General features: G+C 36.7%; 1 protein-coding gene across 4 annotated transcripts in view; it reads right to left on the minus strand.

Moving 5' to 3' along the window:
- Positions 1 to 13483, minus strand: part of LOC104130139 (calcineurin-binding protein cabin-1) — a 54602-nt gene that overhangs the window by 14399 nt on the left and 26720 nt on the right. For 3 of the 4 annotated variants that reach the window (XM_035898551.1, XM_035898552.1, XM_035898553.1), the window contains exons 22-27: positions 12571 to 12777; positions 12046 to 12191; positions 9858 to 10119; positions 7463 to 7723; positions 6649 to 6800; positions 5896 to 6074 (exon numbers count right to left, since the gene is read on the minus strand). In XM_035898551.1, coding sequence (XP_035754444.1) covers positions 5896 to 6074; positions 6649 to 6800; positions 7463 to 7723; positions 9858 to 10119; positions 12046 to 12191; positions 12571 to 12777 — 1207 coding nt within the window. The remainder of the gene's footprint in view (positions 1 to 5895; positions 6075 to 6648; positions 6801 to 7462; positions 7724 to 9857; positions 10120 to 12045; positions 12192 to 12570; positions 12778 to 13483) is intronic. The other variant, XM_035898555.1, reaches the window with a different exon arrangement.

Genomic DNA, 13483 nt, shown 5'->3' on the forward strand with positions numbered 1-13483 from the left:
CATTAGCATTCAGGTGTAACACCTGCAAGCCTACAGTAAAAAGCTGTGTTACACTTTGGGGAATCTAAACGAGTATTTAATTTAAAAATGCAACAGGAAAAAAAGGCTCAGTACTTCACTAGCCATTTCCTTGTGCCAGCATTCTCCCATACGCACCATACGCTGTAAGCCTCATTACCTAAACTGTGTCCACTCACAGGGTTGAATGAGGGAAGCAGAGAGACAGTGATGTGTTGAAGTGTAAGTGACCTGAACTAGCAGACATACAATCCTAATGACAGAGCTCTTACTGCTAAGTATGCTGACCAGGTAACAACTCTCATGGTACAAGCTTACATAATTTATTCTCAGGGGAGCTGAAGTACAGCTTCATGGTGCCAGTATGAATGAGGTATTCCACCTTTGTCAATTAATTACTATGCAGCTCAGTAATCCTGTTGTCTGCCCTCCATCCTTTGACACTTTTTGGAAATTATAAGGAGGAGGGAGAAGACCTCTGAAACACCTGCATGTGGGGGTAGGTAACAGGCTCAGAGAGCCAATAGGGTATAGCTTACTTTTTCTGAATAGCAACTTTTTCTGTCTTAAATGTCTGAAACAAAATGTATGCCCAGTTATTAGAAGAAGGTATCTGAAATGTGATAAACCATCAGCTACAAGTCAAAAATCAGAAATGAGTGGCACAGAAAGCTTTTCTAAAGAGCTATATACATATGCTAACTCAATTTACAGTAAAGAAAAATCCTGCTGCAGAGTTCAGAGCTTATGAATAAGTAACTATATATTATTAAAAAAATAATCTTATCTCATGCAATAAAGGTGGGTTGTTCACAGGCTGTGGATGTACAGACTCTCTTTGTCCTGCCTGCCTAGCACCGTATCTCCCCTCTTCTCTTTAGTTGTATGTATGAGCATCTTTCTTTATTGGTCTGTAGTCAGAAACATGACGTATCACACAATTCTTATTCTTCAAACAGATTCCACCCATAACAGAAGACAACATTCAGCTCTGTATCAAAAGGCACTTGCACATCATTAAAAGCAAAAGAACTGCTGAGATTTGCATGGGAGCAGATTAATTTCTTGAGGACAGCAAGTCCTCTGAATGTTTAAAGGGAGTTCTCTTATAACATGAGTCAAAGATGAGAGTCCATGCTTTGTCTGGCTGCACTGAACACTGATTCAGTAACTTGCAGTCCTATATTGCTGTTCTTCTGTCTTCAAGTGCAGAGCAACAGAGTATCTCATCAACGTTCCATTTATTTAGTCAAATCCTTTTTACATCATCTCACACTAAATGTCGGTGTGATACTTTTACTAATCAGAGAGAGGTTAAATTGGGGAAAGGTAAAAATGGAGCATATTGCAATAAACTGGATCTGATTAATTATTCATGTAGTCCAATATGTAGCCCCTGAACATCCAGTACCATGTGCCAGAAAAGAATATGTACTGCAGACAGAAAGACTGCATTTTAAACTGCTGGAGAGAGAGTTTTGAAGGGTAAGATTTCAATGCTCCAAAATGCAATGTGGACATTCTTTTTATGCAAATAAATATCCACTCCATCTTAGAAGCTTATTTAGTTTGGCAAGAGTGACAACCTGGTGCAAAATGTTTCTCAGAGATCACCTTTGTCTCATCAGGATGTTGAGAACCCCCATTTACAAAAAAAACTGTGCACCTTCATAACACTTGCAGAATTACAGACCAACAAACTATGAAGTGAGACTTCTCCCACAGCATGAAGCAAGTAGCCTTTCCCGGTGAGTTTATCATGCAGGTTTTGCCAATTATTAAAAGCAAGCCGTGACAGGTAAAAGCAGGAAGAGAATGCCTGGGGAACAGAGATTTGTATAAAGGTTAGAGGCAGCACGGGCAATATTGGTTGCAAAAGCAATTAGGCGAAGACAAACACAAAAAAGGACGATTACATCTAACTACACATAACGTACTACATGACATGGATGGAGACTTAAACAATAAGACATTTTAACACTGCAATAGCAATGGATACTAAATACATCATCTGCATACAACCACAATAATATGGAATTGAATATCAACACATAAAAGCCATATTACATGAAAAAAAAAGACCTCACAACAACCTCCCAGTCCACTTTTTGGGAAACAGATTTCTCATTCAGATTTTTCTAATTTAATAGTTTTACTGCTTTCTGAACTAACTTTAATGCTTAGCACAAAACTGAGGTAAATTTAAACTGCTTGAAGTCTGTACTGTGATTCTTTAATGACTACATACATCCAGCCTGTATAAAAGATGACAATGAGCATGTCCATTTTGGTATATAACACTGGCCATTTATCTGTGTAAATATACCAGGTAACGATTGTCTTGCTCCCCGCTGAGTTCCCGTTTTTTCTTGTTTCCTACTTTGCTTTTGGAAAATAGGGTCTAAACCTCAGACTTCTACTATGAAATAAAAGTTTTTATTTTGAAGGGTTATAAAACAGCAACAGGCAGGGGTGATGACAGGAAAGACAGGATTAACAGAAGGCAGGAAAAGATGTTGCTGAATGGAAGGACAAGAAAAGAGAAAGGAAGCTGCCTACTTTACACACATGACAGCAGCTAGTCAGCCAGCAAATAACAGCTGCCACTCAGCAATACTTCTGTCTCCTTGAAGGAGATATATGCTAGCAGCTGCCATGAGGAAAAAGAAGTTTAGTTACTTCACAAGCTGTATTTACTGGTTCCTTTCTCCCATTTCCATTAAATATATGACTTAAAACTAGTATCACCAGCATTCACTGGATAAAACTTTTCAATGCTTTCAACTTGTGATTTCAACGATAATTTCCGCATATCCTGGTCTTCTCTTTCCACCAGCAAAACATGCTGGAGAGCTACAGAACTATAATGACATATTTAAATAGAATATATCCAAACTAAGTCTGCCCTGACAACTTTACCTATCTACAGATGAACGCTTGAAGATCAGAGTCTCAATATTTTCAAGAAAAGATGTCTGGCTGTACAATAATTCTCTCCTGCTTGCAATGAGACAATTTGCTGCACTACAAAGCACATTGTTGGATCTCTTATTAAAAACAAAACAAAAAACCCCAAACAAACCCCCCCCCCCCCCCCAAACAACATTAAATTAATAGAAAAAATAGGGCTTAGAAGGAACTGCAAAAGTTCGTCTAGTCCATTCCTTTTTCCATCAGGATAAATTACATCTCCATCATTCCTGGCAGATGGCTGTATTGCCATGTTTTAAAGACTTCCAAGGCTAAAGTTAGCAGTGTTATAATATCCCCAGGAACATATTGTAGTGTTTCACTTTTTTTTTGCTAAATAGTATTTCGTAATACTACTCTAACACTATTTTCTAATGCCTAGATTGAAAATGCAATTTAAGTCTAACATTGTCTGTTCTGTCTCCCGTGGACACAGAAATCCTGGGGGTTTGCCTCTAACTCTTTGTACAGCCTTGGACACTATTTGGTTACACTGCTGTCATGTCTCCCCTTAGTCCTCCCCTCCCTAGACAAAACATCCCAATTCCTTTTCTCTTTCCTCACAGCTCATGTTTTCTTGAAGCACAGCACACAAAAATGGTCAAAAGATATGAAGAGAACTTCGTAGGTTAGACTCTGTATAATGCTCTTATTTTGTTTATGTCCTACATGATCAATAATATAGACACAATGTAGGTTAGACTCTGTATAATGCTCTTATTTTATGTCCTACATGATCAATAATATAGACACAAGAGTAAGTGTAAATAAGAGAATTGTCAGGTCTCAGAAAGAATAAATATCTAGGCTGAATTTAGGCCAAATTATTCATTCTGTGAGCAATATAGACAAGTTTTGTTTGCTGTCAAAATGGTAAAAAAAAAAATCTAAAAAGAGTAGTCAAATGATGGATATTTTCTTGCTATTTTTAGGAATGGTACAATGGAAATGCAGGCACCAGTTTTCTTCACTGATGTGATTACGTGTTAAGATGTCAAGAGCATTTTACTTCAGAAGTATGTATTTTAATACAGGTAAAATGCAAATGTATGCAGAGGAGCACAGTATATGTAGTAATATAAAAGTGGAAGACTTCTGAGCATTGCTTAGCCTGTTAGCTCTCCTTCCATCTGTAACAGCCCCAAGGCAAATATTTCAGTTTCCTGGGGCTTTTCAATATGCTGTATCCAGAGTTCAGTTGTGCCAGCAACTACAAAACATTATGAATGATGTAGTACTTTGCAATACTACTTGTCATGGTTACACGCAGCCTTCCTAAAGATCACCCTAACTCCACTTTTTTCAGCAGCTGACATTTTGAACTGCTGTGACAGCAGCAAAGCTTAGTCCTAGCTAGGCTAAGCTAGCAGATCCAAGAATTGCTGCTTCAGCCCTGGCAGAGGTAGATGTTCCTGAGCTTGCACGTTTAGGCTTTGCTTAGCAGCCAACTTTGCTCCCATCGGGCAATTAGCATGCCATAGTCCATAATATCTTACTTTGAGTGAATGTACTAATGACACACATTGGAGTATTTATCTAACTTATGTATCTCCTGAGAACATTTCAACAGTCCAGGACCTAAGCAGATGTAGTCTTAGGCAGAACTGTTTCTCACAGGGAGTATTATTTAGGAAATATTCGCTCCCCTCCATGTTTGCTGTGTCAAAAGACATCAAAAGGCTAATAGAAGAGCCTGATCACTACACAACCCATTCACACTAACACACTACACATGATATCAAGAGAGTCCAGTGAATTACTCCTGATTGAAATGTAAGCATATAAAATGAACATTTCTCTATTCAATTTAGTGAAAGAGATGAAGGATCTTCTGTCAGTTTCACCAAGTATTAATTATTGGGGAAAAGGATTCACCTTGCAGAGTTCCCGGGCATATGAACATTTGTTCCAAAACTATGTCAACAAAGTTATTTACAAATTACCATTCTTCAGAAAATGACAATAGGAAGCAGCCCACCTTCCAGAAATAAATTCACAGCAAGCAGAGCATTTCTGTGGGCCCTGCCACATTCTGCCAACACTAAACTATACATTGCGGATATTTTACTCCTTCTTGAGTGCTGATACTCAGAGATCCAGACGGATAAAAAAATGGCCAGAAGAGCAGAATCAGAATAAAATTCCTAGCCAAATAATAATGTCAGGTTACTTAAATAGTAACTTAACTTCTGCTACATATGTATATTGCAAAATCTTCAGTAACACTGTGATACCACCCCGCCTTCTGCATTTATAAGCCAATTATTTATTATATCACTTTATATTCTATAGAGATGAGCTGCTAACCAGTCATTGTAAATGATAAAGAAAAATTAAAAGATGAAGTCTACTGGACTGCCATGCAAATCACTTCGTGCTGATACACAATATATTCAAAATAGTTGCCACCTGCCTCCTTCAAAAAAGGATAATACTGTTTTGTTTTGCCTTTTTAACAATTTGTCTTGTTTCAGCCACAGTTCAAGTTTTCACCTGTCACTTCACACAGGCACTGAAACAGTGTCCAGTCTTCTAAAAGACTGAACCCACATCTTTCCTAATAAGCTCACACAGACGTTTAGCTCTGGAGGGAAAATAAAAAAAACAAAACCACAAACCACTGAAAACTCAGTCGGCTATATGCTCCTCCTATCGACATTCCTGTTTTGACTAAGTGACAGGTGCCAACGGTGGCAGGTGACAACTCTGAATTTTGTATTTAAAGCTCTGACTGTACATTGATTCTATTTAAGGCACTGAATTTATAAAGGTAATGAGCTTCAATATTGCCCGTGTTACCACAGACCCATCACCCTCCTTGAAATGAGCAGTTTGATCATTCCTGGTCAAACCCCCCATGATTAGAGCACCTCCCTGTGCTGCCAGTATTGAGAACAGGGACTGTACCGTCCGGCGTTGCCTGCTGACGGGGTTTTTTACATTTGACGTAATCGTGGTCAACTGGAGTGGCTGTGTAAGGTGGGGATGTCAGACCTGGACCGGAGGATGAGGGGAGGGAAGTCCCAGGGCCTGGCACTGTTCCGGCTGAAGAGTGAGAGTCTTCATCAATCATGCAAGCTTTTTCCCTTTGGGGGGGGCAATTAAAAAAAATGAAGTGTTAATGTACTAGGGACATACACAAAGAACAAAACAAGACTACCTGTTCTTACAACATTTCCAATACAGTAATCAAATCTTACTAACAAATTCTAAATGATGGATTTTTATAGGTTAATATATTTACAGGTTATGTTCCTCCCTTGTCACTGGTCAAGAGCAAAACATTCTTTATTTTGTAGTTGTTAGTGAGACAAATTGTGAGGACTAACGTCTCTTATCCTTTAAAATATAGGCCATTTGCTTTTGTATTTTTTAACAGTTGATAAAAAAATTAATAAATAAAAACAGTGGCTTCAAAATGGATCAGAAGATCAAAATTGTTCTATTTTGTTCCCTTCCCATCTACACTGTGCCAATTATTGAGAAGATCTCAGAGTAGCATATAATCTTACTGCTCATGACACCCAAAACCTGTAAGTACTAGTATTAATTCTGATAGCTTTGTTTTGTTTCTATTTCAATCAGCTTAATTTTAATAGTTTATTATACAGTAGTTTATAAGTATGCTTTCAGAGGATACTCCTGAAAATTAGCACTCACTTTTCTGCAACTTTTGGGGTGTTCTTCTCCTCACCCCTGGCAAATGGTCCCTCAGAAGCTTCTTTCATGAAACTAACTAGTATTTCTGCATCTACTCCGGAGTCTGGTTTCCCCACAAGTTTCAAAATAGAAGCGTGAAGTCGAAAGTATACCTACAAAACACCGAAGTCCATTTGGTCAGTACAGAATTCATAGCTCTACAATCTATTACAAATAGTCTCGTCTCTGTAGAAATTGCAGGAGTTAAAGACAGACATCTGTTACCTAAACTTACCTGAATAGGACTTTTCCTGCCTTTGAAAGTTGCTTCTACATTACAAGATCTGAACAGTAAAAATATTTTATCTGCAACCTATGGAATACAACAACGAAAGCAGACCTGGTTTCCTTGGAAGCAAGTCACCACAGGGTATGTTCTAGATCCACTATTCTTACCAGACAACACAGTGAAAGCAAAGGTTAAGACTACTATTCCAACTCATGCATGTACTTATGCTTCCACAGGTATGAGATGCTTGTAAACCCTATCCACATTTGATTTTGATAAAAACTCACTAATGAACTGTGTGCAGAAAAACCCAGAAGTGGAATTTCTGTCTGTCTGTCCAATACTGAGACTGTATACATAAACTGTCTTTAAAGCAAAACCAACCTGAATAACAGGCTCCATTTTATTCTCCAAGTTAGTCTTGTAAACGTTCCCAGATGCAGAGCACCAGATACATATGCCTAATAATATGAACTAATAATAACTGGTGTTCCATTATCTGTAGAGAACACTGTTTTCAAGCCTATGTATTTAACTTGCTTTTACCTCCAACGCTTCCATGGCAAGTTCTGGTGGATTATGGTAGTGAATCTTCTTTGGATATCGGGCAGCCTCCTCATGCAAGTAATGACCTGCCTGTTTGTAATGAAGCAGATAGACAACAGGAGGCTGTTTCTGCTTCTCTGCAATCTTCCCCAGCATGTAGTGAATAAGCCACTCCTCTTCATCACCATCTCCCTCACAGCGAGATGCTGACGTAAAACACAATTTGGCTGTCTCCAACATACTGTCTCGACGCTCTCCCATCTGTGATCGAGTGAAGTGTTGAGAATACATGAATCTACTGTGGCTGGGATGAAAAAGTCTAAAAATACATTCTTGCATAAAAATGTGCATAAACGAGGTACATCATTTAAAACATTTTCAACCTAAAAGACACAGAACATATCTAAGTTATCAAATACACCCTGATGGCCCACAAAATGTGTTTAAGGATAGGTTTTTGTTCATTCCAGTAACTGCTGACACTAATAAACAGAACAAAACAGTAAGACAGAAGGATAAGAATACACATACAAATACAAATCTGAAAAATAATAAATCAATATACATGTCTACAAAAAGTAATTTTACCGCTTCTTCAGAACTGTAATTATCCTAACTCTTCAAAGAAAAAAATTGGTTTGTTCTGCAATTAAAGTCTGCTAGAGCCACTACAGACCACTATAATTTGTGAAGAAATGTATTTTATCTTGCTTGCAATGTGTCTAATTTTGAGCTGAATATGGCAAGAATACCACAAAGAATTTCCCCCAAAGAAATTAAAACCAGCAGCATAAATTAAGGTTAGCTGCCAATAAAGTCACATAAAAAACTAGGTCAAAATATGCATTAATGTAATTTTCTTGCTTTGAAAAAGAAGTTTATAAATTTAAATTGTTGGGCTATAACAGTATCCTAAGCACTTGTTGCACTTCAACAACTATAACATAGCCTTTCCTTTCCTAAGTATTTTGTAAGAAAAAGAGAATAATAAGGTTTTTATGTACAAGAACCACATTCCTGAAGAGATATATCCCAAGAATTACATTGTTCCAATTTATCTTTTATTATAACAGAGCTTTTCCTAGTAAATTATGTCATTTTAATATATTCACTTGAAAAAAAGGAAGATTCACATAGTGCTAAATAAACATTCTGACTTAATCCACAACTTAAGAGGGCTGCTCTGTATTGTACCTTTTATCTGAAAATACAAATTAACTCCAGCATTATCCCTGGAATTCTTCATCAAATCCCTCATAGCCAAGAGGCCACAAGACAGTAAGACCAAACTTTTGATAGATCAAAGGCATAAAATGTTAATAGCTTCATTTTCTGAGTAGTTAGTTCTGGAGCTCTGGAATGCAATAGGCCTCAGAAAGAAAACTCTATTGTTAGCTGTCATTTCAAACATACTATTTAATAAACCATCTGTTCTCCTTTAATATGCATGCTTACTTGTCTTTCTTCAAATGCTGTGTGCATGTCTATGGGAAGTGCAATGTTAATACAGTTATATAGGGAGCTGAAATGCAAGACCCATCCCCTTGCTGTAAATAAGTTCTCCTGGAAAAAAAGGTGCTACCAATACCATTCTCTGTGGTTCAAACACTGTAAGTTTTTATAAATTGCAGCAGACACACAGGAGCAGCACTACTTTTTTTCATTCTACTCCAGCTGTGGACTACATAATATTTGTAAGTCAGAATAGTTATATCAGAAATAGAGTTTACTGGTCCAAAAAGACAGACAATACATTTCCCCTGGCAACCTTTATCACTGTCAGAGAGTATTTAGAATTGCTCATTTTGGCTTAGCAATAAACTTCGTAATAACTTTAAGTTTTTCATCATCATCATGAGTAAAGAGCTAATGAATTTATAACACCTTTTTCTATGAAAATTCTATCAATGTCCTCATTTTGATCTTTTGTTTAAGTAAATAGGCCAAAAACCTAGAAAAGGGGGAGGACGTCTTCAGATAAAAGAGATAACATATGGACACAGATATCAGAGTAATTCCTCATCTTTTCACTATTTAAATATGCATACATTTCACCTTTCCCTGGAAACACTGTATGACATTTACAGAAAAGTAACGCAAATATAATTCCCCTTTCCAGAAGGTTACAATAATTTTGTGTCACCTTCGAAAGATAATTCAAAGATCAGGCTCAAACTAATTTTACACAGGAAAAAGAAAGGAAAAAACCCTTTAAATACTGCTCGACACCAGCAGCTTATATGAATGAATATTAGAATTTCCAATATTACTAAGTAACTATACAGTCTAATATGTGGTATACAGCATGTAAGTATTTAATTTTAAAAGTTACTATGTTAGAAAAAAAATCACTTAAATTATTTAAAATTTCATACTGCTCTCAGTTAGATCCCACCTGCTGCACAACTTCAGGGGGGAGTTCTGATTTCCACTGCTTAAGTTGTCGGGATGCAAAAGAATGTAGGGCATAGGAAATAGTGCCATATTCTATCCACAAGGAGAGATTAGAGCTGTCAATCTCTAGGGCTCGCTTGAAGCAATTCAAGACAGGAGTAGAGTGCTTCCAGATTGGGCCATCACTTTTCAATTCATTAGAGTTCAACTTGTCCTGAATACGACTTGCTCGAGCCAGAGCCATGCCAGCCCATGAATCAAACCTATGCAAGCAAGAACATAACACATGAACAATTTCCCCCCTAAACATTACACTGAATGGCACAGATAAGATTCATTTTGTTACATCTGCAACTTTCTCATCCTTTCATCATATGCTCTCTGAAAACAGATTTCTGCATCTCCTCCTCCCCTCATGGTGGAACAGAGGCTGTATAGCCCAAATCATACTGATTTTATTAAAAATGGTTTCCTAATAAACCACTGTCCCCAGTAATTGTCACACATGAAAAGCAGATGAAACAAGGTTTATTTGCCATGCAAAAATAGCGTATCTATACTTCTAATGGCAGCACTCCCACTGATTTCATGTCTCAGTAACCATGCTGTCCTGCCCAAACATTGTCACCCTTTATTTCTGTAGGCCAGCAGACAGCCATTATTACATTTTGTATTGCTGGGCTGAACTGTGAATGGTCTTTATCATCATCATCATCTTCCAACATAAAAATCACTAAAACCAAAATGCATTCATGTAGGAAAATTCTGATGAACAATAAAGATTGCTTACTGAGGGGACTGTTCAGGATCTAGTCCTGTGTTTATCGGATCACTGACAATCCAGTCTGGAATCGCTGCCATATTCCATAGTCTCACATTAACATCTGGGGTCAATGGTTTTGGAATTTTTCTTACCGTGATTCTAATACCAAAGAAATAATCATAATGTTCTCACATTTTTGCTTGTAATTTCTTGCTGATTTCAACTGAAAACCCATTTTTGGGTCAAGTGACCTTGATAGTCAGATTCCTGAGGGGAATGGAAGGGAAACTGTAATACAGACATTTGAAGAAATGACATCCCATACAACTGGAGTAAAAATGCTATGCTACCACATAAAGCATCTTCTGAGCAACAGAACGTCACACATTAAAGTGAAAATGCATTCCACTCATTTATTTATGAATTTAGGTTTTAGAGTATCAAAAATACAGGAAAACGGGGAGGGGGTGGTAATTTTTTATCAGGCTTCAAACAAAAAATTAGCAATCTGCTAATCAGAGTTCCCAGACTAGAAGATTCAGTAACATTAAACTAGAGCTATTTCCTCTGTAGATTTCACATGTAAAATTGCTCTGTGCCTTTACCTTCCCTTTTGTCTCTGTTACGTGACTGGATTTAGAAATAGTTTTCTTGTCTCAAATCTATCTAGGGTTTTTGTCACTGACCCTGATCTATCAACTTCAAGGAGAAATAAAATGATAGCTAACATCTAATATGCAAACCCTATACTTAATCAGTAAATTTAAAGATTATTAAATTTAATTTTAGAAGACTGTTATTCAAAACATGCTTTATTTTTAAGATAAAAGAGCTTAATCTTGGTGGTATTTCAGTAAGTTGTAAGTCATCAAGGAACAAGGTGTTTAAGTTTACATATCACTTAAATACTTTACTTGAGCTTGTATTCTCTTGAGTAGTTCTCTAGCAGCAAGATCAGTACTTTTAGAAAGAGGTCAGCCTAAACAGCTAATCCACTGAAGAATGCTATTTGTGCTATAGCTATGCTATTGAAAGTGACATTTTTCATTCCTTGTCATGTATGAACATGCCAAAAACAAAGCACAAAATGTGCATAAGAGAGATACTGATTTGCTTCTTGCCCTTCCCAGTTATTCTTGATTTTAATGTAGCTTCCCTGCCCCTTTCATTTTTTGATTTTAATTTCAAAACAATCAACTATTTAACACTAGGTTCTGTTTTTTTGTTTTGTTTGTTGGGTTGTTTTAGAGATGCCCTTAATTATGCAATCAACGTATGATAACTGATTGCACGTGCGTTTTTAGTTTGGGGTTTTTTTTAACTCCTGAAACAAAAATAAGTACCTTCTGTTGTCTGGTTTGTTTTTTTTTTTTACTGAAAAAAGTGAGCAGCATGAATATGTGCAGCAGGACTCAAAAATACTGACCTGTTTGGACAAATACAAATGTCGTGCATGTAAAATTTAATAGCCTTAGACTGTTCTTTATTCTTGAAATGATAGTCTGCCAGAAGATAGTACAACTCAGTCACCACTGGTGGAGAATAGTCCGCACCATCTGGGAGAGATGGTGCCTGAAAATAAAAACAAAGTAAAGGTTTGTTTTAAATAAAATGTTCACATTAAACAAGCTGCACACTTGCTTCTTCCTTGTAGTGAAAGTAGCCTTTTCATCACAGAATATGAAGGTATTAAATATGAAGAGAGTGAAAGCATTCCCTAGTTACAAACACTAATGAACGTTTCATACTGACTCCATATTAATCAGTATTACATCTTGCCATTCCAAAACTAGTTTTGGTGGTGTCATTCTTATTTCATTTAAATGCAATTACCTTGAGGAAATCCAACATCATGGAATAAATCATTCCCCTAACTATCTCAACGTCAACATAAAAATAACAATACATTTTTACTCTTTTCAATATTTTTTTTTTAAGCAGTTAATTATACCTTGCTGCATGTTCCTTCAATATAGGCAGATACAGTATCTAGGCTCAGCATAGGCTTGTCTGTTCGAGGAACAATTGTAGCAGTCTTCTTCAAAAGGTTGGCCAAATCAGCAGACACAGTACTGGTTTTGTAACTATCAAATTCTGGAAGAGTTTTAGGCTTAAAATATTCAAACATGAACAAAGCATCTTCCCATGTTAGATCAACCTGAAGATGGAGGTAGATGAGAAAGGAAAAAAAATTATCTCAAATGCAAAAATTCAAAAGTGTACTAAACGATGAGTTTCCATGGCTTTTCTAGTTCATAAGAATATACGTATTACTCTAGCCAGAAACAAATTAAACCTCCCAAGAACAGAACAACTAAAGGCACCATTAATTTATGCTGCTCACAAATATAGCATACTGGTCAATGATTTAGAAGACTGCCATACGGGGCTGTAACAGTGTATGTCACTGAAAAATCTACTTGCTTGCAAGAGTTGCTCAGAAAAGTTGACCATAAGCGAGAATCAATTGCAAACATCCTGAGTGACACTGAGATCACACAACATGTGGAGGGGAAAAGCTCTAGACCTTCAATTTCAAACTCAGGTAAGAACAATAAACGAAATGGGAATCAGACAAAATTCTGACACTCAAAAATCTTCAAATGCTCTACAGAAAGGTACTTTCAGTATTTATTCCTCAGTTTCCCTTCACTTTTCTTTCTTGAAAACAGCAAAAAAAAGAATTTAAAAAATTTACAGTCTTCTTCTGCTAGAATAAGTTTTTCTCCTTTTACTGCTCATCTGATTCCTTACAGTCAATTTTGCTTGTGTACTGAAAACAGGGAAGTCATAGTATTAAAAATCAATTTGTCAAAGTTTTCAATAAGATCTTTTTTTTCCAGAATTGCCCAAATGTAACAGAT

The sequence above is a fragment of the Egretta garzetta genome, unplaced genomic scaffold, assembly GCF_000687185.1.
Source record: "Egretta garzetta isolate BGI_Z169 unplaced genomic scaffold, ASM68718v1 scaffold447, whole genome shotgun sequence".
Lineage (NCBI taxonomy): Eukaryota > Metazoa > Chordata > Aves > Pelecaniformes > Ardeidae > Egretta > Egretta garzetta.